Below are 25,247 nucleotides of genomic sequence, written 5' to 3'. Positions count from 1 at the left end.
CGCAGGAACCGCCCGAGCCCCTCGGCGGACCACACGTCACAGGGTGCAGCGCGCCCACCCAGAGTGGAAATTTAGCCCGGTGGAGTCGGATTGCGAGAGAGCCGCGGAGGAAGCAGTGCACGCTGGGAGCGGTAGTTTTCAGGCCTCAAGTTCACGGGTCGGAGGATGGCCGAGGCGAAAGGTCCCTCCCCGGTCCCGCCTTTTGTCCACGTCTCACTTCTCCCAGCCAATGCCCTCTCCTGTCCCCCGGGCCAGCCCCTCTCCGATCCGGCCCCCATTGGTCTTGAGGCTCAGCGTCTTGGGCCCTACCCGGAAGTAGCGTTTGGGGAGGTGGTTTCCTAGACTACGACACCGGAAAGCTGGGGGAGGTGCTCGGGGCTGCTGAGAGCGGAGGGCGGTGGCAGCGCTGGCGCTGGGGACCGGCTCGGTGGCTTCGGGAAGCAGCTCGGCGACGGCGGCCGCTCGCGTTCCTCCGCATCCCGGCCTCGGCACGGCTCGCAGCTCCTTTGCCACCGGCGTCCGGCAATGGGTCCCACCGGCCGGGCGTAGCAGCTGCGCGTGCGCGTGCGCGGAACCGCGGGGCCATGAGCGAAGCCGGCGGCGGCCGGGGCTTTGGGTACTCGGTCCCCCAGCGAGCGCCATGGAGCCTGGTGGCGGCGACGGCCGCGCTCTGCCTGGTGTCGGCCACGTCCGTGTGGACGGCGGGGGCCTCGCCCATGAGTAGGGAGGAGAAACAGAAGCTTGGGTAAGGGTGCTTGGAAACCTGGGGTGGGTTTCCTCGTGAGGCTGACCACGGGCGAGGTGCCTGTCATTGCGACCCGGGCGCCCAGTGGCCTCTCCTGTCGCGATTGGGACGGCTGTTGCCTCGAGAGAACCCTGGCGGGGTGGACAGGGTCCGGGAAAGTGGGGGTCGCCGCCCGCGATGCGACCTCGCGGGACTGTCGGGGTGTCGCCCGGGCCGTCTGTGACACGTGCAGGCTCCTTAAGGCCAGCCGCGGTGTGTCAACGCGGCTGCCATGTCACTGGCCCGTGAAGGGGGCTACAGACCGTTTCCCTGAGCGCGATAGTTCCGAGGTTGCCTTTCATCAGAGACTTGGTTAGATTTCTTGCACAAGTGAGCTCCCAGGTGGGAAATGTTACTGATCTCAGAGCAGTTAAGGAAATGATGTTTACACCTGTTACGGAATAGGGGGCGTTCATTGGAACTTTACACATTTTACCATTTTCTTGCAGTGGTTTTTTGCACTGCATTTTCATAGTAGAACAATATTTGATGGTAGTATTCAAAAGCCTCAATTAAATATACCTATTCACTTTACTCAAAGTAGTTTTATCAGTCTTGAAAGTCATAAAATCATCAGTTATATGTACAGCATTTAATTTAGAGTAAGTGTTCCTAATACACACCAGGTCCCACAAATGAATAAGGAAAAAGCCAAGAACCAGTAGAAAATGGGCAAAGGGTGTGAAGAGTTAATTCACACAAGAGGAAATGCAAATGGTCAATAAACATGAAGTTACTCAACCTCATAAATGTGAGAGATGCAGACTAAAACAATGAAATAGCTGGGGTTTTTGCCATCAGGCTGGTAAATACAAAACACAGTACATGGATGGAGTACTGACTGGATAGTTGAGGTGTGAGAAGAAACTTGGTGGGTGTGTAAATTGCTGTAATTTATTGACAGTCTCCTAAAATTTAAATTGTATGTATTCTTTGATTCATTAATCCCATCTCAGGGAATCTATCCTACAGAAATAAAAGCACTATTAAAGTAGAGATAGGTGTACAAGGATGTGCATTTTGAAAGAACAGAGCTGTTCCTTGGATCATCCATATTATGGAATAATATTCAGATATTAAGGAGGAGTTAGGTCATCGGAAGGCTACCCAGAATATACTCCCAAGGCCAAAAAGATGTAAGCTGTAGAATACTATCTGTAGTACCATCCCATGTTTAAAAAAAACACACAAAAAAACGGAGAAGAAATTGTTTAAGCTCAGAAAAACATGGAAAGATGACTACCTCCTGGAGTTACAATGGAGGTGAGGTAAAACCATTAGGTTTTATTTTATCGACATATACAGACTCCATATTGTTTAAATTGTTGCAAGAGTCTTGTATTACTTTTTAAATAAAATAGCAATAAAAGACACTTGTTGGAAAATTTAAAGTGTCAGTTACCAAAACAAAATTACCAGTAAACTCTAATAAGTGTCTTAAATTTTCTCTTTGTGAATTTAATGTATCACTGATAACTGCTTTACTGAATACTCTACTCTGTGCCAGGCACTTTACATATAGTATCTCTGTAATCCTCTCTACTTCTTAATGAGGTGGATGCAATCCCCATTTTGCAGATGAGGAAATTGAGACTCAAGGTTGACTTGTTCAACGTTACAGAGCTAAGTAAATGGTGGAGCCAGTATTCAAACCCGGGTCTGTATGACTTCAGAGCCTGTGCTCACTCCGCTCTGCTACACTTCCATAAGACTTGGAGAGAGAAGCTTCAAGTCTGTTAAGGACAGCGAGTATTTTTATTTGATCACGACTCCCCTTTCTCCTTTTTTTGTTAAAAATTTTTGTTTGAAGAAAAGTCATTGGATAACTCATTTTTGACCAAAATAAAATTTTAACTGTAGAGCTTCAACCAAATTGGCTTGAGATTTCAGCTCAAATTTTGAGATCATTTATGAAAGTGAAGTTACAATTATTTAGGCTTGTTAATTTAGATTGCCTTACTCTAGGGTAAGAGTAGAATAAGAGTTTATAGCTATAAACCACAATACACATTGCTTGACTGCTTTCTCATCCAGGAATTTTCAGGAAACGGAACTATGATTTATTAGGTTTACCTGTACAATTATTTTTTGGAAATCCAAATAATGATTTATGATAAAAAACAGAAAATGCCTATCCCGTTCCCTAGCCCCCCGCCCAAACTAAACTGATGATAAAGACTGAAATTATCATGAATAGTAAGCAATTGCTCGGTTGCTTGCAGTTTATAGTTTATGGAATTATTTACCTGGTTATATGTAGTCTTATACTTCCTGATTCATTTTTTGTTTTTTAAATGTTACAAAAGTTGTTAATGTTTTTACTTAAAAAATGAAGTATAAAACAGTTCAGTTTCTGTAGCATGTTGGCAAGCAATGTAACTTTAGAAAAAGCTGATTTATAGATCTAATTTCCAGTACATTTTTATCCAGTTGTTGAATAGATACAAAACCTTATAGAAAACAAATCTCTGTATAATATAGTAATTATTCTACCATTCTGTATTTAAATGAGTGTTAGGACTTATATGTGTAATTAAGAAAGTGAGAGAGTTCAACTGGATATTAAATACTTCCACTTTGAAGTATTTGTTGTGAAATTTGATGATCATGTGCTGCATAAATGTAAAGATTGGAAAATAATGTGTCGTTTGCAGTCGTGATTTATTCATAGTCTTGAAGCTTGAATGCTTGCAAAGTTGGGTTAACAAGTTAAAGCTTGTTACCTGTAATACACATGTCTAGGCACTACTATTACCAGTTACAGAAGTTTACTTCTTGACAATAATTTTGTATTAATCTATTTCAGGGGAAGGAAAAAAATTTCCATTTTCCATTTATTGATATCAGTGCTTGAAGGGAAAATTTGGCTCCTTTTTTTTTGTTTGTTTATTAGCTAATTTGAGAGCTCTTTATCACCTGCAGTATAATAAAAAAAAGTCTAGAAGGAGTTTTTGAGGTACTCTGTAATTTTCTGAGATAACTTGATCCATATTCTATCATACATATAAACATATAAAGAATTAGTGTTTTGGCAAAGTGACTTATCACCTTGTTAATGATTAGGTGTTTTTAAATGATTATTATTTATAAAGAGTTGTCAGGACTTAGCTTGTTCAGTTCACAAGTTTGAGTGTACTTGATTCTGCTGGTTATTATAGCCAGGATCTGGAAATTAGCCCTTTTCTGTCTGCTAGCTATATTATTACCAGTATTTCATCATCCATGATTACAATTTTTAAAATGATAATTGCAGTGTAACAGGAGGTAAAGTAAAAATATATCCAGCCATTTTCTTTAATATTCTCTTCAATTCTTGCCATTAGTGATTGGAACTTTGGGAATAATGTAAGAATTAATAAAAGATTATTAAAATATTTTTCTTTTGCTAATTATTGAGAGACTTGGCCTTGCCTAGCCATAACATTTTTTGTAGTTTTTCCTATAACCCTCACTCCCCCAGTTTGAGAGTGTTTAATTGAAAGACTGATTCCTTGGTCCCAATCTTGCAGACTTTGACTTAGTAAATCTGGTGTGGGGATCAGAAATTTCCATTTTACACAGTCATTTTGGGGATTTTGAGAAACAGAGTTAGCCAAAATACACAGATCTCTTTTCGAGGATTAGTTTTCTCATATCAGGGGCGAATATTGTTTATTTGACTTTTGACAGTTATTTATTTATTTATTTATTTTTTGCGGTACGCGGGCCTCTCACTGTCGTGGCCTCTTCCGTTACGGAGCACAGGCTCCGGACGCGCAGGCTCAGCGGCCACGGCTCACGGGCCCAGCCGCTCCGCGGCATGTGGGATCTTCCCGGACCGGGACACGAACCCGTGTCCCCTGCATCGGCAGGCGGACTCTCAACCACTGCACCACCAGAGAAGCCCTTGACAGTTTTTTAAAGGAGCCAAAGGTACATCATAAAGTGTATCTTTTGGAAATATGACAAACATTAACAGAAATGTGTTAAACTAGGCATTAGTGATCTTATTCAGTTTAAGGGGAAAGGCAGAGGCTTCATAGAGTATCGTTATTTCATAGCAATACACACACCAACCGCTTTCTTTTGGTAGAATGTATAGTATAAGCAATAAATGGTAACAATTATTTCTTTTGGGTCTCTTCAATATTTTCCCCTCTCAAGACATTTATGTTAAATAATTTTGTTAAGAGGTAATTGTTTTTCATCATCAGATTTTCTTCTCTCTGCATGGCATGTATCATTCAGCAGTTTTCTTAGGAAAGATTATAAAATGACTTTTACATATATTGCTAGAATAGGAAAAGTTTGGCTCATCTCTGCATGATTCATGAAAGCTTGTCTACTAACATGGGTGTATGTCCTGACCCTGTTTATGTTCCTTCCTAACTAAATTTTTCTTTTGTTTTTTATTGGTATATGTTTATGAAGGAGCATTAACTTTTTGAAAGACAATAAATAGAATATACTTAACTTTTTCCCATTTCTGCTCTTTTAAAATTAGGAATCAAGTACTGGAAATGTTTGATCATGCTTATGGTAACTACATGGTAAGTAGAAAGCTTATCTTTATATACCATTTATGAGAGCTGATTATTATGTGAGCCCAGTCAACTTGGAATTTTAAAACCTGAATTAATAAGTTTTATTTCCTTTAAAAAATTGTTACTAATTTTTTTAAAGGAAGTTTTTAAAAAATAGTACAAACATAGGCTAACAGAGTATTCCTGATAGTGGTTCTTAGAAAACCAATTTATTGAATAGGTAAGAATAAATTGAGTTAGATCATGAAACTTTGTGTTTAAATAGTTTCCTTTGATGCTATCAACAGTGTTTATTAAATATATAGTTAAGGTGGATGTAAACATGAATAAGATGTTATCTCTGGCCTTAAGGAAAATGATTCTCTTAATTAAAAAAAAACCTATTTACAAAATTACTTTATTCCCTCTGAAAAAAACAATTGCTTAAGAGAGTCAAACTGTCACCTAGTTTCTGTCCAAATTATATCCTCATAGTATGCCTTGATTTGAATATATTTTGCTTTCTAGATATGCTGATCCATATTGTTTAAAAATGTCTTAGTGCTCACTTGAGATGAAGTAGCAAGTCAGTTTTACAAGATGAAAAAGTTCTGGAGACCTGTTGCGCCATGGTGAATATACTTAACGCTGCTAAACTTACACTTAAAGATGGTAAATTTTCTGTTACATGTTTTGAACCACAATTAAAAATTTAATCTCCCCTATAGTACAGGGGTAGGAGGTGGGGAAGGACATCTGTAGCTGCTCCCCCGCCCTGGCCACCTCTTGCCACTCAATAAAATGATCTTAAACTGCAAAAACATAGTGATAATAATTTTTAAAAGATAAGTAGCCAGCAAATTTTAGAGTTCAAAACATAATTTTACATGTAAATTTCTGTAATTTTGAAGAGTTTAATCAAATTATTCTGAGAATTACTTCTTATGCCTTGTTATGTCAGCAGATCTTCTTTTATGATTAAGGCCTATAAAATGTAGTTGGGAAAAGTTTGGCAGAGAACTAACTTTAATTGATTCTGCTTTAAGAATTTTTCAACTGATTCTGAGTCCATTTTTCTATTACCCAAAAATCTTTATGTATTGACATTATCTTTATGAACATGTAAGTACATATGCTTTTATGCATTTTTGTATTTTTTAAACATGCCTTATATTTGATAATTCTTACTCCCTTTTATACTGTACTGTTTTTAAGAGTACATACTGAGTTCTTAAATGTTTTTAGGACATGATGGAGATGAAGTTTCAGGTATTTTTAACCATGTTGAAAACACAGTTCTGAATTCATTTCTCAAGACTCAGCCATTCCCTTAACATTTCTTTCAAAATCATTTATCCCTGGTTAATTCAGTTTGGGAAAAGCATAATTTAACAAATCTAAGCTAGTAGTAGTTTTAAGGCGGCCAAGTGGGTCCAGAATACACCCTCAAACCTAAGCCATGTCATAAATGCATACTTTTCGTTCCAAAGTTGAATACAGTGGTATACAGCTGGATTAATTCAATACATCTCACTCTGAATAGGGTCCTCTCTTTGTAAAGCACGGTATCTTTAACATCTTGTTCCTTATTAGGTAAACAGCTGAAAGTTATATCAGTACATTTTTTCCCACTATAGAAGTGGGTTTCTGACAGAGCAGGTACCGGGGCAGCCCTCAGAGGACTTTCTGGTCCAATTCCTATTTATTGGACCCTAACTGGGTAACTTTCTATTATACCCACCTGCCTACAAGATCTAAAAGAGAGGGATTTCAATTCCAAAGACTGGAAACTCCTGGAATTAACACCCCTCTCCATTTTTCCAGTGGAGTCACACCCTTCTGCAGTCTACTGCAATATGTATTTTAAAATATTCAACTGTTTTACAACATGAGTGACTCTTGCAATGCACTTGTGCTATGCTCAATTTATGAGGTTTGTAACCCAAGATTTAGTCTAGAATTCACACTTCCCCTTTTCAAGTTCTCAACTAACATGAAACAGTTCTAAAATATTAAACAGAGACCAGGTGCCCTGTACTTGTTATATGAAGTCAGTTGAAAATTTTTTCTAGTTCCTATACTCAGAAACACTATTAGCTTGCTGTAGAGTCAAAGTGTATATAGGTTTTAGAGTGAGACACGTTTGAGTTCAAATCCTATCTCAGCTATTTAGCTTGGACCCTAAACAGATCATTTAATCCCCCTGAGCAGTGTCTTCCTATGTAAAATGGGGATAAGTACAAAGGATTATTGTAGATTCTAGGATTTTTGAGAACAAGAGACCATTTTCTTTAATTTTTAATAAATTCATCTTCTGTGCCTGTGCCTAGCTAGCATCATGCCTGGTACATAAATGTTCTATGTTTGGGTTTTTTGGTTTTGAAAGAACTGAATTGAATTCTTGTGAAGGTGTAATCAAATTTTTTTTTTGCACTTGATTATTGTGATATATCTTTGCCTTTTAAAATCAAATAAATCATTTAGTAAATTTTATTAAAAATACAAGTTAATGGTAAATTTGGGGATCTATAACTGTTTACTTTGGTGTAGTCAGTTGCCTACTATGCTAAAATGTAAAATGCCTGGCACATGGTAGGCATTTAATAAATGTTGAAAACTTTTCATTTCTTACTAGTTTTTAAAAATATTTCTCTCCAGTCTAGTATACAATTACAGCAATTCCTTTTAACTTTCTTCATTCCCGGGAAAACACTGTTATTTTCCAAAGACAAGCAAAATAATATTATTAAGAGTAAGAACTCTGGAAATGAAGCAGGACACCCTGAGGTGGCTCTGCCACCTACCAGCTGGGTTACAATGGGAAAGTTACCAAATCTCCCTGAACCTATTTCTTCATCTCTCTAAAATGGTTCACCTGCCTCACAATGTTGTTGTAAGGATTAAACAAGTTAATACAATTAAAGTGCTTAGAACTTGTGTCAAGCAAATAGGAAGCACTGTGTAAGAGTTTACTGCTACCAACTGCTGCTGCTACCATCACTGCTACTAGTAATTCATTCTCTGAGATTGAAATTGCCCTCCTAAAATTTGTCGAGGCTTTAACTCAGAACTCATTCCCCAGATTGTGCATAGAACTTTCTTCAAACACACTCATTCTTTCCTTGTTCTAGGCATGCAGCCTTTGAGCTTTTTTTTTTTTTTTTTAATGATTCCCCAGGTTCTATTAATGCTGTTTTTCAATAACAATGCCCTGCCAGCCTTAGGTAGATTACTGCATCTCTACCATCTCTTGGTGTTACATCCAGGAATTTTCTGATTTTATCAATTAATAGAATAAGTACCGACAGTCTTAACGACTGTACTTGACAGATCTCTAGCCCCAATCAAACTGCAGTTTATCCACAATGAATTGCACAGATGGCTTTCTCTTTTCCCCAAATAGCATGAAATTAGATGTTTGTTTTGGCAGTTCTTGAGTGACCTTATTTACCTTAGACCACAGCTACTTTAGGGCTTCTATTAGCATGTATTTAGTATTTGTGCTGAGGTCTGTTTGCAGATTAATTTAGATGACAAAATACATGTATTTAGGCCACCAAATAACCATTTTGGATCTGAGCTCTCTGATCTGATCTTTGTCTTCTAATGTTTTTCCTGTCTACTGTAGATAACTCAATTATTCACTGTTATAAGCAGAAACTACTTTGGTAGAGCCCTAAACATTATAAATAAACTCTAAAATCGTTGGTAAGCACAGTTTCCTGTGCTTACCAATAACCACTTTTAAGCTTGATTTTGTGAGTGCACAGTTCAGAGAAAGAGATCAGTCTTTATCATTTAAATAAAAGGAACTGTTTTAAAATGTAACTTTCTTGTGGATTTCTAGATTTATGTAAGTTTTCTTAGAATTATTTTTCTAATTTTTTAAAAACGTTTTTTATTGTGGTAAAATACATAACATAAAATTTACCATTTTAACCCTTTTTAAGTGTACAGTCCTATGGCATTAATTACATTCACATTGTTGTGTAAATATCACCATCCATCTCTAGAACTTTTTCATATTTCCTTTTTGAAACTGTGTACCTAATGTTTCTTTTTGATAGCTTCTTCATCAAAAAGAGTACTTCTGTAAATAAAGTAGTTTAGAAGTGATATTAATAGTTGGGAGGAGGGAAGATATAAATGTATGTACATTTTTTTGCATAGATGATTGTAGGACTACCTTTTATTAACCATTGTTCCTTGGCCTCTACTTACAGAACATCCTAAAAATCTGCCAAAATGACTTAAGAAATTCTCTAGTATCCTCTCATAGTTTTTGTTTTTTTTAATCACACTCTGATACTCCATGTAGGATTTTAATAGAACCAGGTCTTTCCATTTATTTAGGTAGAATTTATAGAGAAAAAGATTTCCAATTTCAAATGCATGGTTCCGAGTCAGACAGTTGTATACAGTTGTTTAACTACCACCACATTTATGATCTAGAACATTTCCATCACCCCAAAAAGTTCCTCATGCTCCTATGCAGTCAGTTCCTTTTCTCCACCTCTGACCTCTAGCAACCATTGTGATTGGCTCTTTGTCACTAGTTTTCCCTTTTCTAGGATTTCATATCAATGACATCTTAAAATATGTATGTAGTGTTTTGGTTCACATTCTTTCCTGTAGCATGATGTTTTTGAGATTTGTCCATGTTGTTGGAGATATTGTAGTTCCTATTTATTGCTCAGTAGTATTCGTTGATTTGATACAACACAGTTTATTTATTCATTCACCAGTTGATAAATATTTAGCTTGTTTCTGGTCTTTGGCTATTACTAAAAGACTGCTGTGAACCTGTGAATGCAAATTTTTCTGTGGACATACATTTTCATACTTAGGAATGGGATTGCTAGGTCATATGGGAAGGTTAAGTTTAATTTTTTATAAGAAACTGCCAAACTTTTCTAAAGTGACTGTAACATTTTGCATTCCACACAAGCAATTATAAGAATTTTAGTTGCTCCACACCTTCTCCAACACTATGTATTTTCAGTCTTTTTAATTTTAGCCATTCTAGTGGGTGTGTAGTGGTATTTTGTTGTGATTTTAATTTGATTTTTTTCTGATGACTAATGATGTTGAAAATCTTTCCATGTGCTTAGTAAATCTTTTTTTGGTGAAACATCTGTTCAGATCTCTTGCCATTTTAAAATCAGGTCATTTGTCCTGTTATAACTGAGTCATAAGAGATATATTTTCTGGATATCAGTCCTTTATCACATATGTGTTTTGCAGGTATTTTCTCCCCGTCTGTACTTTGCCTTTTAATTTCTTAATGTCTTTTGAAGTGCAAATGTTTTTAAATTGTGACCAAGTCCAATTTATCCTTTTTCTTTTATGATTCATCTCTTTTATAGCCTACCTAAAAAAATATTTGCCTAGCCCAGGGTCACAAAGATTTTCTTGTTTTCTTCTAGCTGTTTTATAATTTTAGCTTTTTCAATGAGATCTATTACCCATTTTGAGTTAATGTTTGTATATATGAAGTGAGGTAAAGGTTTCTTTATATATATATTTTTTCTATGTGGATATCCAATTATTCCAGCACTGTTTGTTGAAAAAAATATCCTTGCCCCACTGAATTACTTTGGCACCTTTGTAAAATCAGTTAACTGTATATGCATGGGTCTGTTTGTAGACTCTGTATTTTTTCCCACTGGTAAATATCTATTTGTACGTCAATATCACCCTGTCTTGAGTTAAGTGATATTAAGTCCTGAAATCAGGCAGTGTAAGTCTTTCAGCTTTGTGCTTTTTCAAAATTGTTTTGAATATTTTAGGTTCTTTGCATTTCCATGTAAATTTTAGAATAATGTTGTCAATTTCTACAAAAAAAAGCCTATTGAGCTATTGATTGGGATTATGTTGAAATCTATAGATCAGTTTGGAGAGACTGACTTCTTAACAGTATCAACTCTTTCAATCCATGAACATGATGTCTCTGTCCATTTATTTAGTTCTTAATGTTAGCAGTGGTTTGTACTTTCCAGTGTACAGGTCTTGCACATCTTTTGTTAAATTTATTTATAATTATTTCACATTTTTTATGCTATTGTAAATGGTAGTTTTTCAAATTTTAATTTCCAATTGTCCATTGATGTTATACAGAAATACAACTTTTTTCTGATAACCTTAGATCCTTGCTAAATTCACTTATTATTTCTAGTAGCTTTTTTCTAGATTCCTTAGGATTTCCCACATGGTCAATCATGTCATCTGCAAACAAAGACTTTTCCTTCTTCCTTCCTCCAAACTATGTGCCTTTTATTTCTTATTATAGCAGTGGCTAGGACTTACAGTATTATGTTGAAAAGAAGTGGTGAGATCCTTGTCTCATTCCTAATCTTATGGAGAAAGCAGTTAGCCATTCACTGTTAAGTATGATATTGGCTGTAGGTTTTTCATAGATGCTCTATATTAAGTTCCTTTCTATTTCTAGTTTGCTGAGAATTTTCATCATCGCAGGGTATTTATTGAATTATGTCAAATGCTTTTTCTGCATTATTGATAACAATCTTCCTAAAACAGTCTGTTGGTAGCAGGACTTTATTTCATTATAACATTTATTATCATTTATTTATTTCATATAATATTATTTCATAAGTCCAATTAATTTTATCATTGATCAAAACCAAATTGATTAACATATATTGAAGAATTTGGAAACTTTTGTTCTCATTGTATTTCGGGTAGAAACTTTTAAAGCATGCTAACACTCTACTCTGTTGTGATTAATTTAAAATTTTATGAGACAACTGCAGTTTTGTTACTTATTTCTCCTCAGCGCTGAGAAACATTCCAGAAAATATGTTACCTCCAAGGATCATATGTTCAATGTAGAAGTATTAATAATTTAATAGTTTAGATAAGTGGAATCCTTAATACCTGAAAAATGGTTTAATAAGAGTATAAATAGTGAACAAAAGGAAAAAGGAAAATCTGACTTGGAGTGAAAAGAGAACTGAGAAATTATGCAAGTTCAGTCAGTAATCAGCATATGCTATCAATATATGATACATCTGTCTTTTATTAAGTATCATTTAGTATCATTTAGGAAGGAATACCTTACCTGCCTCAAGGATGGAGGTGTTTAACAATAAGGATCTGGAATAAAACATTTGAAATGTATGTAACTTTATGGGAAATTAAATAGATTTGATATCTTCAATAACTCACTATTATAAATAATACTTTTGTCTTATTAGTAGAATAAAGTCTCTTCCCTTTGCCTAGTTTTTGGAATTGGTTTTACTAAAAAGTCAGTTTTGGATGCCACTTTGATTTGAGTGTTTTGAAGCAGAGTTATATCAAAGTGCCAGTAAATTTAGAATCTGATGTGGAGAGTCTGCTATGTTTTGTTTTATTTTATGCTTTTGCTCTTACTTTTAGCTAGGCACCTGTTCTACTTAATTGATACAGGACTCTTTTATCACCTGAGTGATAATTTTTAAAGGTTTATTTTCTGGCTCTGAGTCATAGCAGTATGAATTTCTTATCCTTTGTCTTGCCAATACATTGTGAAGAGAAAGCATTACTGTAACCTCAAATAGCCAGGATGTTTGAAGTGTAATACAGCTGTTTATGTGCCATGTATGCATTCCTCTGAATTTATGCAAACCAACTGTAGTTTGCTTTGTGGCTAACCCAAAGAAAAGGCTGTGGTTTTGTTTCTATCGTTAATGTTGAAACGGAGACATAAAGTATTTTTACACCTGGTTCAAAACTCCCTTATTTGATTATTCTGGTTTGCAGTTGCTATTAATATTTTTCTTACCTGGATGAGCTTAGGGTTTGAGTTTATTTCAGACAAAGGTGTTTGTGTATGTGTGTGTGTGTTTTGCAAAACCCCAAAAATAGTAGTATTAAGCTTTATAAGCAGTGGTTTAAAAAGTCAAGAGCTCTTTACAATCAGATTAACATTTGAGTGATCTCTTACAAAGTACCTTGCAAAATATATCAGCAAGTTTTAAAAAATATTACTTATCTTGAGTTACTTCTAAGTGTTGTTTATATGTGTTAGATATAAAACTATAAAGCAGGTGGGATAGGGAGGGTGGGAGGGAGGAAGACGCAAGAGGGAGGAGATATGGGAACATATGTATATGTATAACTGATTCACTTTGTTATAAAGCAGAAACTAACACACCATTGTAAAGCAATTATACTCCAATAAAGATATAAAAACAAAAACAAAAACAAAACTATAAAGCAATAAAAAATATTGTGCATTCTGATAAATCACGGTTCTATTGGAATTAACTGAAAAAGTAGTTAGGAACTTGACATCTAAAAGACACATGTAAAAGTAATTAGGAATTTATACTAAAAATATATATATAGTATTAATATTATAAAATATTAAATTCAGAATTTAGTAGCTGCTTGTGGATTCTAATTATATCAAAACATTTGTTGCCTGGAATCCTTTCCTCAGGAAATAAATCATTGTAGAGCACAGAACTTTTTAAAATACCTGAAGGATTGCAGTCTACAGTGCTTTTTGTATTTGGTCTACTTTAATTTAAACATTTTTTTTAAATTAATTAATTTATTTTTGGCTGCATTGGGTCTTTGTTGCTGCGCACAGGTTTTCTCTAGTCGCTGCGAGCGGGGGCTATTCCTCGTTGTGGTGTGCGGGCTTCTCATTGTGGTGGCTTCTCTTGTTGCAGAGCACGGGCTCTAGGCACGTGGGCTCTAGAGCGCAGGCTCAGCAGTTGTGGCACATGGGCCTAGGTGCTCCGTGGCATGTGGGATCTTCCCAGACCAGGGCTCGAACCCGTGTCCCCCGCATCGGCAGGCGGATTCTTAACCACTGCACCACCAGGGAAGCCCTTTAATTAAAAAAAATTATTTTTGGTCTTTCCCTTTGTGTTCACCATGTGTTTAGTGTTCCTGACCTCTGTTCTGTTTTTTTGCTGCTAATGTGCTGTGAGTTTGGAATCTAGATAATCGAGTTTAGTGAGAGGCAGTAGGATAGAGTTGGACATTGGGAATCAGGAATATTTTTGCTGAATTTTAAGAATTAAGAATCATGTGGACATACAGGTATAGGAGGAACAAGTCATCTTCAAGGTACAAAAGATCAGACTAGTCTTAGAAACTTTGCCAAGGTGATACTTAATGAACAAGAAGGGTGTGGAATAGTATTTTCAGATTTCTGAAGAAAGGAACATATGTTGCAGGCATTTTATAACCATTCAGATTGTTCTTCAAGTATAAGGCAAGAGCCAGCCTAACCCAGAAGTACCAGAGAAATAACAGTACTGATGACACTATTTTAAAATAACTAAACAAAAATAACTTACATGAGAACAAAGTTCAGGCAACCAAGAGATGAATCAAAATAAAACCTCAAGAATGGAGAAGCCAAAGAAAAATGGTGTGCATTGACTCCATTTAAGTAGAATTCTAACACTAGCAACTGTGGGAATTATAGTGCCAGACCAGAATACAAATGTTATAAACCTTTTAAAATCTTTGTCAAACATTAAAAATTTTCTTTCTGATGAATATAAATGTACAGAGAAATTTTTTAAATAGCTGAAACTATTATTTAGTATACCATAATTCAAAATATTAGAGACTTTGAAATTTAAAATGTTATTTCTTTGCAAAAACTTCACTAAGTTAGAACAGCGCTTGCCTTGCTTGCCTTCTTCTCATTGTATAACTCAAGATATGGACCATACATCTCTGCTATACCTTGTATAGAAGATATAAAAATTTCAATATTTGGATCAGCTTCAAAAATTTTATCCTTTGCCCTCTGTGTCATGAAATATCTCTGGGAATTCCTTTAATGGGGAGTTCTCTGCAGGCAATATTTCCTCTGCAATGTCTTTATCCTTTTATGTCACAACCAGTTTTTTCATCTACTTGGATAATTTGACCTTCACTAAATTCCTCTGGCTGCATATCTAGATACTGTTTGAGTGGCAGCAGTATCAGCATTCCATGGCCAGCTGTTTCTTCTATAACCCCTTTTATGTTCAATTTGAATTTCACTTACAGTGTTATCACTTTTCATTTCTTTGTGAACTTTCATCCTCATTGGTTAATTTCCTCTTTTGATTATTTATTTTTATAAATTGTCAAACTGTCATGTAGGATTATCACTAGGTGACAAGGAGGCACATAACTTCATGCTTGCTGTCTGTCTGTGAACTAAACAATAGATACACAGTGATCAGTCGCTAATTCCACTTTGAAAGGAGTTGTGTGATTGATCACTGATTATTTACATAGTGATCTGTGGATTGAAGAACAAGCATCAGAGTTTGCATTCTGTGCAATTACTTAATAATACAGTGGTACCTGAGATTTGAACTATGTTGTTGAGAGTTTATTTAAGTAAATTGTGGATCTCAATTTGTAAGTGTATAGTGAAAACATGCAAAGTGAAAACTGCCTATAATAATATAATTGATAAAAATCCTGAGTTGAATTGGGGAAAGGTATGAGTATATTAATCCTATTATTCTTGTCAAGTAGTCAATAAATACTGTCTAAAGTTGAAATATGTAAATACAGTGATTCTAGCTTCTAAATGTTTCTCATAGTCACATTTTATTAATTTTAGAAGAATCTTTTAGGGACACTCCCCTGTTGAAGAAAATACAAACTTCAGCAGGTTTTTCTTATTTCCCTCCTTTTCTGTTAAGACCCTCAACCAGTAGGTGGAGATATTCTAGTCCAGTTTCATTGAAGCAACTACCCAACTTAAAGAACCTACTTCACTGGCTTATGGCCGTGCATGCAGGGCCAACAGCATCAAATCTCATACCCTTTGGGCATTAACATATTTCCCACTAAGGCCTGTCTTTTTATTCCTAATGCCCATGTTGTGGTCAGTGCAGCTTCACCTTCTACACTCAGCTATTCAGTTTTAGTACTTGAACATTTAAAAATAATTTTAAAAATAATTTTAAAAATTTATACAACATTTCACTGTGTTTGTAGTAGACAGGAGGGAGGATTTTTGCATGTGCTTCATTATCACCTAGACTAGAAATACTCTGTCATGATCATTCATTTAAAAAAGTCTATGCAATAGTATGCCAGCCTATAAAGTGCCTATTAGTTGAATCGCTCGGTTGTACACCTGAAACTGACATAATTTTGTACATCAACCTATTTCAATAAAAAAGCACCTATTAAAAAATATTAAGAAATATGTGAGACCTATACGAGGAAACTGAATTCATAAAAGAAGATCTGAATTAATACATTGATGTAGTATTCGTAGATTGGAAGATTTAATTGGTAAAGATATCAATTCTCCCCAATTTAGGCTCTTCCAATTAAACTCTCAATGGAATTTTAAGGAAATTTTAAAGTTATCCAGAAGAGTAAACTTGAAAAAGTCATTAAGAAAATTTAGAAGAAAATAATTGAGGGGAGTGAACTGCTTAACCAAGTAGCAAGGCATGTTGCAAAGATAGAATGATTAAGATAATGGTTTTGAAGCAGGAAGTAGGTTTGTGGAACAAAGTAGAGGCTACAGAACTGTATGTTTGTGTAGACACTTTTGAACTAATAAGCTGTATTTCAAGCAATTAGGGAAAGGATGAATATTTTAAAAGGTGGTATATAAGAAATTGGCTCTTCGGGGGAACAAATACAGTTACATCCCTATTTCACATCATAAACAAAATTAGATTCCAGGTGGAGTAAATATCTAGATATAAAAAAATAAAATTATAAGAGTACTGTTTTCAGAGACTCAAGATAGCCTTCTTAACCATACCTGAAATTTAGAAACTATGAAGAAATAGACTAATAGATGTAACTACATATATAAAGCTTAAAGTACAAAGTACCATAAACAAAGTTAAAAGCCAAATGAAAGACAGGAGAAAAATGTTTACTGTGTATAACAGTGTACAAGGAGTCTCTTGGCTAATAAGACAACCAATAGAAAATGAACAAAGGGTATAAACAGACATTTCAAAAAAAAGAAGTAGCAATGGCTAATACAAAAAGATATTTATCCTCATTAATAATGAAACTTGAGATAGCATTTTTTATCCACGCTATTGGCAAAATGTAAACTACTGATCATCTTCTATGTTAGAGTATTGTAGGAGTGTAAATCGGTGTCTTCAGTTTGATAGTAGCTGTCAAAAATTAAATATCCATACCTTTGACCCATTGGGTCTGACTTTAGGGATTTAATCCATAGAAATACAAGCATATGTACAAAAGACATGGGCATATAGCTGTTTATTGAAGCATTTTTTATACAGTGAAAAATTGAGTTCAACCTGCATGTTCATCAATAGAGGAATAAATAAATAAATTTTAGCATATTCATTCTTTGGAATAGAATATGAGGAGCAAGTACTATGAAGTAAGTGTATAGGCTCTGGAGTCAGGTTGCCAGGTTCGAATTCTGGATCCATCATTTACTAGTTGCATAACATAGGCTTACTTAACTTTTCTGGGCCTCAGTTTTCTCATCTATAAAATGGAAATAGTTGAATCTGTTTCAGAGGGTTGTGTGATAAATATATAGAACAGTGCTTAGAACATAAGTACTCAATAATGCTAACTAATATTAAATTATCACTTTGCAGTTATTAAAAAGAATAAAATACATCTGTAAAATTCCAGCATGGAAAACCCCATAGTGATTTAAGTAAACAAATTTTAGGACAGTGTATGCATATGGCATGAGTACCTATTTGTAAATGAAATTTTTAAATGATATATGTGCATGTATTTCAGTGTGTGTGGATAAATCTGGAAGGATAAATGCCAGTTGTAACAGTAATTGTCTCTGGGGAGTGAGATTGGGTCGAGGGGAAACGGATTGTCAGATTTTCAAAGAAATATTTTCCTGTATTTTTTTCCAAGCATGTATTATATTTATAGCTAAAAAGTTTTTTTTTTTCTTTTAAGGTTCCATACACTGTAAGGATAGTAGAATTTTTGATTAACTTTTATTTTACTTAAAAAAAAAAAAAAAACCTGTGAAAAGTTGTGTTCTCTAAATGATGGGTGCTTTCTCTTGTTTTCCTTAGTGACTCACTGAGATTTTCCTTGCAGGAACATGCGTACCCAGCTGATGAACTCATGCCTTTGACCTGCAGAGGTCGAGTTAGAGGCCAAGAGCCAAGTCGGGGTGATGTTGATGATGCCTTGGGAAAGTGAGTATTAACAAAGGGGATGGCATGGCATCTCAGAGTTCCCAAGTCTTAAGACATCTCTGAGGCAGTGTACAGTTGTATATCTGGGGATTGGTTAAATTTCAAAGACTGCTTTAAGTATTACATTAAGTTCCTTTATTCCTTTCTGTTATCTTTTGTAAAATATTAGTCAGTTTACCTCTTAGATCAGTGAAAAGTTGAGTAGTTGTTAAGATGGATGTAACTTTTAGAATGTATATAAAGTCATTGATGTGTTATAAGATGTTGATGCTTTAGTATTTTTATTTGCTTTTAAAAGAGCTAATGAATATTTCTGTTCATTTTGAAAGATATGTAGTTATGCTGAACATAAATGTGATGTTAAGGCTTTTCAGGTTCTTTCACTGTTTCACAAGTTACACGGTACTGTAGATGCATGGAAGTACTAGTTAATGGAAGCTTCCAGTCAGTAGGATGTAGATACATCTACTTATACATTCATGGATAAGATATTCAGAATTCTAATGGTGTGTATCTTACTATATTTGTTTCTTAGATTTTCCCTGACACTGATTGATTCTTTGGACACTCTTGTGGTAGGTTTGATTCTTCTTGAATTATTTTATATATTTCTTAATATCTGCACTCAGGTATTACGAATATAATCGTTACACAGTAAGTCTGAAATAGAAGCCTTCAGAATTTAAGATGATTTGATCTTTGCTTCTAAATAAATCTTTCACACTCCTGAATTGATAATGTCATGTGAATGTCAAGGGAAATTATGTAGAATCATGGAGACACTCAAATAATTTATAGGTATGTCAGCTTATGTGATGGCCCCTTAATCAGGAAAGTTGTTTCCCTTTGGACAAGGAGGTTGATGATATTGGAAGAAAGTAATTCTAGAAAATGCCCTTGATATTCTTGTTCCAGAAAGACATGCCACAATCATACTAAAATTGTTAAATTAGAATTTTTATGTATTATGTTCATTAAAAATTAAATTTTTTCTCAGAAGTGATTTTTAGTACCAAGTGATCACTACTTGGCACTTCTTTTAAACCTCATGGGATACAAAATCATTTAAATTAATTCTAGTTGGGGACAGTTCATGATGGCAGAGGGGAATGATTGAGTTCCAGATGTCATGATTTCTAAAGGTAGTAAGTATCTTTCTCATTCTTTACTCTCAGATCATTTATGGTATAAAAATTAGGCTTGTTTCAGGATTTTCCTTAAGGCATAGTTCTCAACTTTGAGTTAATGTCTGAAGTATTGATTAATATTTTTTTAAAAAGACAAAAAACATTTGTGGTGGCAGAAATTTTTCAGAACTTGGCTTTTCTTCCCAGTATTGATTCTACATTCTTCTTTCACTGGGTGATTCTTTTTTCTTTTTCTTTTTTTTTAACCAGAGACTGTCAACTATATCAGCACCTTGGGAATATTACCTGTGAAGTTTTAAAAAATATACTTCTCTCCCAAGTTATTCTGATGTAATTTTCCTGGAGTAGGACTGAGCATTATTATTTATTCCTCTAAAGTTTCTTCTTTATAAAACTCAGCCATGGTTGAGAAGACCTTTTTTGTTGAGAAGACCATGGTTGTTTAGACCTTTATAGCTGTATCAGGGTTTTGAAAGTTGTGACTTCATTTTTCAGAGATTAAAGGAATGTGTGAACCATGTTATAATGACTATGAGAATGAGAGAGATTATTGTGTACCTTGTTTTTGGTTTAGTGGTCCTTATTTTTGGTATAGTGTTCTGCTGTAATAGAAGAGAAAAAGATAAACAAGTGTCCCAGGAGGCACAAATTACCACCCTGGGAGAAACTGGTGTTATTTATTTATAAGTATAGCTGGATGATGCACATCAGATTGATCTTGATATGGTAGGGTGAGTGAGGAGCAGTAGCTGTGTATTAGGAAAGATCATAGGTGGACTTAAGTTTGTTTCTCAATCTGTCATCTTGGCTTTATCCTTATATACAGTAGGTTCTCTGTAAGCTCTTATTGATTTTTATGATCATGGACCTCAGATATTCTCTGTGTTTTTAAAATTTTTATCAGAAATGAAGGAGAAAATGTGGTTCTAGGCTGCCTAACTTTCCTATATTTAGAAACCTGTTGGTCTCTAATTGAGCAGCCATTATTATAAAGGTTCTATTCTGCTTTGAAGTTATACCACTTTGACATTGGTTCTCAGAATATGATTCCAGCACCACCAGCATCAGCATCACTTGGCAGCTAGTTAGAAATGCAAATTGTAGGGCCCCATCCCAGACATTATTGAATCAGAAAGTTTGGGAGTAAGGCCCAGCAGTCTGGTTTTTTAACAAGCTTCCAGATGATTCTAATGTATGCTAAACTTTGAGAACCACTGTGTAATAATGCAGTGGTTTTCAAACTTCAGTGTACTACAAGTCATCTGGGGATCTTGCTAAAATAGATTGTGATCCAGTAGACTGAAGATGGGGCCCAAGGTCATGTGTTTCTAGTAAGTTGCCACTTGGTGGTGCTGTTGCTGCTGGTCCGTGGACCACACTTTCAGTAATGTTTGGTGTAACTTGAGTTCTAACTCCTCGTAGCCGGGAGTACCAAGAAGTGATCACCTAATATTGATATGTGACCTTGGCCAAATTATTTACCTTCTCTGGGCCCCTGTTTTCACTTCAGAAGGACCTAGATTAGATATCTAAGATATCTATCAATAGATATCTGTTTAAACAGAAGAATTAGAAGAAATTAAAGTAGTTTGGAAGTTTTTTCCTACGTTTAGAAGGAAAGTTATCTTGCACATTTTATCAATACAACTATTAATATTTCTAATTTGTGATTTTTTTTTTTTAGATGTTGGGGGTAGGGGGTTATTAATTTATTTTTGCTGTGTTGGATCTTCGTTTCTGTGCAAGGGCTTTCTCTAGTTGTGGCAAGTGGGGGCCACTCTTCATCGTGGTGCGCGGGCCTCTCACTATTGCGGCCTCTCTTGTTGCGGAGCACAGTCTCCAGACGCGCAGGCTCAGTAGTTGTGGCTCACGGGCCTAGTTGCTCCGCGACATGTGGGATCCTCCCAGGCCAGGGCTCGAACCCGTGTCCCCTGCATTAGCAGGCAGATTCTCAACCACTGCGCCACCAGAGAAGCCCCTGTGATCATTTTTTGATTTGTGGTTTGTTTATTTGAAAATCTTAGAGGACATAACACTTGGGACAGGATGCAACCTTATTGTTTTTATTTTGGTCATACCATAATATGTTAAGTAGAACTTCTATTGTCATAGTTTGATCTTTCAATTTAAACTCTTGTTCATAATTCTAGCCATCTAGTTTCTATTGATTGTAATGAAGTCAAGCACTAAAACTTTAAATTTACCACTAAATTCAACATTGCCATGAAATCTACAGAAAGAAAGATATTGAACAAATTAAAGATAATGGGGGAAAGGAAGAGACCTGAATTTGTTCTTTGTTATCAGCTAGGTGCTTAAGAAACTCATCAACTAATGGAGCTGTTAGAATGAATTTTTAGCTAATTATGGACAAAGAACTCTCTTTCCATTTTTATTCTCCTTTGAAACAAATAGCATTGGTACTATTCTTGGGAACAATTCTCGGGAGATAGACTTTGGAAGAATAAAATGAACAAAATGATATTAAGAAGGGGTGTGTGTGTCAGGAGTGAGTAGAACAGTTGTGTTTCCTTCTAGAAGTGATAGAGGGCTGTGCGCATCTGCATTTGTGGCTGCAGAATTTACACGGACTTTGAGATTAAGAAGGGAAAGCACTCAATTTACAATCAGGTTTTGTATTATATTTTACTCAAGGCTTACCCGAAATTTTACTTGAATTTTAGTCAGACACTCTTATGGAATGTTTTATACCTAAATTAGAATTTTTAGTGAAGTATCAAATCAAGTGAGAAAGCACTATAAAATATTATCAAACAAAAAGATTAAACAGTCAAGTAAATGGAAACCACTTTTAATGGACCTGGGAGCTAAGTAACATCCTCTTGTGCAGCCTTAATTTAGACTGAAAAATTAAAGCAAACTGTGTAATGACAGTGACCACCCCCCCTTCATGGAGCTCATTGCAAGCATCCACAGAGTTCTTAACTTAGGATTGTAGACCCTCATGGTAATAATGGTAATAATAATAACGATATCAAGCACTTAACTAAGTCAGGTGCTCTACTAAAAGTACTTTACATGCATTACCTCATTTAGGAAAACAAACCTATGAGAGTAGGTATTTCCTCTTTTTGTAGATGAAGGAACAGGCTCAGAGATAGAAGTAAGAACCACAGTTCAAATCAGGGCTTGGTCTTGACCCCAACATTGCACTGCCTCCTTAGTTAGGGGCTACGGCATCCATGGGGTAAAGATGGCAAGTGGTGTATGATTTAAGATCAGTTGAAGGATGTGCTTTCTTCTGAGACTAAGCAACTTTTTAAATGATGTTTGGTGAGTAGGGCAGTTTTTGTTTTGTTTTGTTTTGGCTTGGAAACCAAATCCCAGTAGAGCTCACCTCTTGTAGCTCTAAGTCATGGGTCATAAACACCAGCTAACAGTTCTGGATGATGATTGTTTTAAAGTCCTAGTGATATTTCAGTGTGTCTAAAAAAAGAAGTGTGTCTAAATAAAGATTCCTTGCAATATAAATAAGCATTTAATTTTTTTCAGTTTTAGATAGTATCACATTTTTATAATAGGTTTAAGGGAAAAGTTTTTTGTATGTGTTACTTTTTAGAGTCTTAAGGTATTAACTTGCTGTTAGCAGCTCATTTTGAGGGTATTTCTCTATGTCTTGGTCGAAAAGGACTTTGTTTTCAATAATTTTCTTCTCCTAGGTATTAAATAAAACTAAAGAATTTGAAGATGCGGTGAGAAAAGTTTTAAGAGATGTTAATTTAGATAATGATGTAGTTGTATCAGTCTTTGAAACAAACATCAGAGTTCTTGGGTAAGTATGTGAGACACTAAAGCTCTAATTTTAATAACAGAAAAGCCAAGGGTACACTCTTTATTTCTTGATGGTAATAAAGCAAGAAATTTCTTATGTTTAAAAGATAAAAGTTGGGGTATTATAAAGCACAGAGGCTGTGGGATGACCCTTGTATTATATGAGGCACAGAGAGCAACAGGCTTTGGGAATAGTTGTAGACTCAAATCAAAGGCAATCTTTGTTCGTTGTTAAAAAAGGACTGACTATAGGTCGAATATTTGAGTATTAGCTACATCGTAGGTTTTTCGCCAGATTATCTAGTTTACTAACCTTAACCTCTTCAAGCCAAATGAAACGGAATTTATAGGATTACCTTTGAACTAAACAGTTTGAAATATTCTTGGAACACAGGAATTACAGAATTTATTAATTCACGTTTCAACATGTAGTTTTATATTTAATGGTTACTTTTGTGTTATTGTAACTCATTTCCTTTTTCAGACAAAGTGAATCTATTCTTCAGTTAAATTTAAGAAATAGCTTTGTAGTTTTTCACAGAGTGTATTAGTCTATTACATTTAATACAGAGTGGGGAGTTGTTTTTTTTTTAATGTTATGCTAAGAGTCAGAGATTTCATGATGCTCTAACTAAATTAAATTTAAAATTTCTTAAAATCAAATCTGTTAAATTTGTTAAGATAAATGATTTCTAGGATGTTTTTTATTTTAAGAAAATTTAAGGTATTTAAGAATGCCAAACATTTTACAACAGATAAAACATCTGATTGTTTTTGTTTTGTTTTGTTTTTAATACTGGCTATGTAATATGGTTTGCCACAAAATGAGTAGCCAGAGTTAGGGAAAAAGTTAAGTTCTTCTGTGATCTTTCCTTATGTACTCTAAATTGTTGATAATAAAGATACCCGCATCTTTTTAGGTGATGATGTTTAAGTATGTGTACAATGTGGCTAATGTTTCACCTCTGTGATTTTAGGGGTCTTTTGGGTGGACACTCATTGGCCATCATGCTGAAAGAAAAAGGCGAGTACATGCAGTGGTACAATGATGAACTTCTCCAAATGGCAAAGCAGTTGGGTTACAAACTTTTACCAGCTTTCAATACTACCAGTGGCCTTCCTTATCCAAGAGTAAGTAATTCTGAAAAATATGGCAGTCTTTGTATACTTCTTCGCTATTATAAAAAAATCAATTTTTGTGATCCAGCCATTGTTCCTCACCTGCTTGAGGCTGGAAAAAAAATTTTTCAAGCTATATAAGAAATTTATATTGACATTTCAGTTAATTTGCATTTGAATGGTGTGAGAATTTAGATTAGTTAAAGCCTTTTATGTGTCATTGCATAACACAGTAGATTATGCTGCAGAAGGAAGAAGCAGATGCCAGACTGGAATTTGGGCAAAGAATTATTTGCGCAGAAGATACAGTGGAAGCAGTAAGAGTAGGTGTTAACTCTCCAGAGGAGAGGGTATAAAGCGAATATAGAACAGAGAGGAATGAGGAGGAAGGAGAGCAGTGAAAAGGAGATTGTTCGGAGACTGAGGAGGAGAACCACAGAGCAGTGTAAGGTATTATAAACTCCTAAAAAGACAGTTTCAAGAGGAGATACTCCAGCAAACATTAGGAGAATTAGGTGCAGACAGAGCCTTGAAGGATATAATGTGGCAGAATAAAGGGGGAAGAAGGATTCAAAGTAGGTGAAAGTATAGGACCATTCATTTTGAGATTTCCTCTGTGTTGGCAGTTAAAGGGAGTTGGCAGCAGAGTCAGTTGAGGGAGTTTTGTTGTTTTCTCCCCAAGAAAATTTTATATTTAAGGCAGAGGGAAAGAAGCCATTGAGATGGAAAGAACGCTCTCCTGATA

The 25,247-nt window shown here is 35.4% G+C and overlaps 1 protein-coding gene across 2 annotated transcripts in view; it reads left to right on the top strand.

The window, feature by feature from the left end:
- Positions 1-387: 387 nt before the first annotated feature.
- The window catches only part of EDEM3 (ER degradation enhancing alpha-mannosidase like protein 3), an 83,225-nt gene continuing 58,365 nt past the window's right edge, over positions 388-25,247 (top strand). Inside the window, exons 1-6 of one of the 2 annotated variants that reach the window (XM_007451135.1) lie at positions 388-745; positions 5,268-5,313; positions 18,343-18,443; positions 18,979-19,018; positions 23,272-23,384; positions 24,361-24,514. In XM_007451135.1, the coding sequence (XP_007451197.1) occupies positions 585-745; positions 5,268-5,313; positions 18,343-18,443; positions 18,979-19,018; positions 23,272-23,384; positions 24,361-24,514 (615 nt within the window). In that variant the 5' untranslated portion in view covers positions 388-584. The remainder of the gene's footprint in view (positions 746-5,267; positions 5,314-18,342; positions 18,444-18,978; positions 19,019-23,271; positions 23,385-24,360; positions 24,515-25,247) is intronic. The other variant, XM_007451136.1, reaches the window with a different exon arrangement.

This window comes from Lipotes vexillifer, unplaced genomic scaffold (assembly GCF_000442215.2).
Source record: "Lipotes vexillifer unplaced genomic scaffold, Lipotes_vexillifer_v1.1 scaffold343, whole genome shotgun sequence".
In the NCBI taxonomy this organism is placed as follows: Eukaryota; Metazoa; Chordata; class Mammalia; order Artiodactyla; family Lipotidae; genus Lipotes; species Lipotes vexillifer.
The sequence above is the reverse complement of the archived record's forward strand: the minus strand, read 5'-3'. Positions and strand labels throughout refer to the sequence as shown.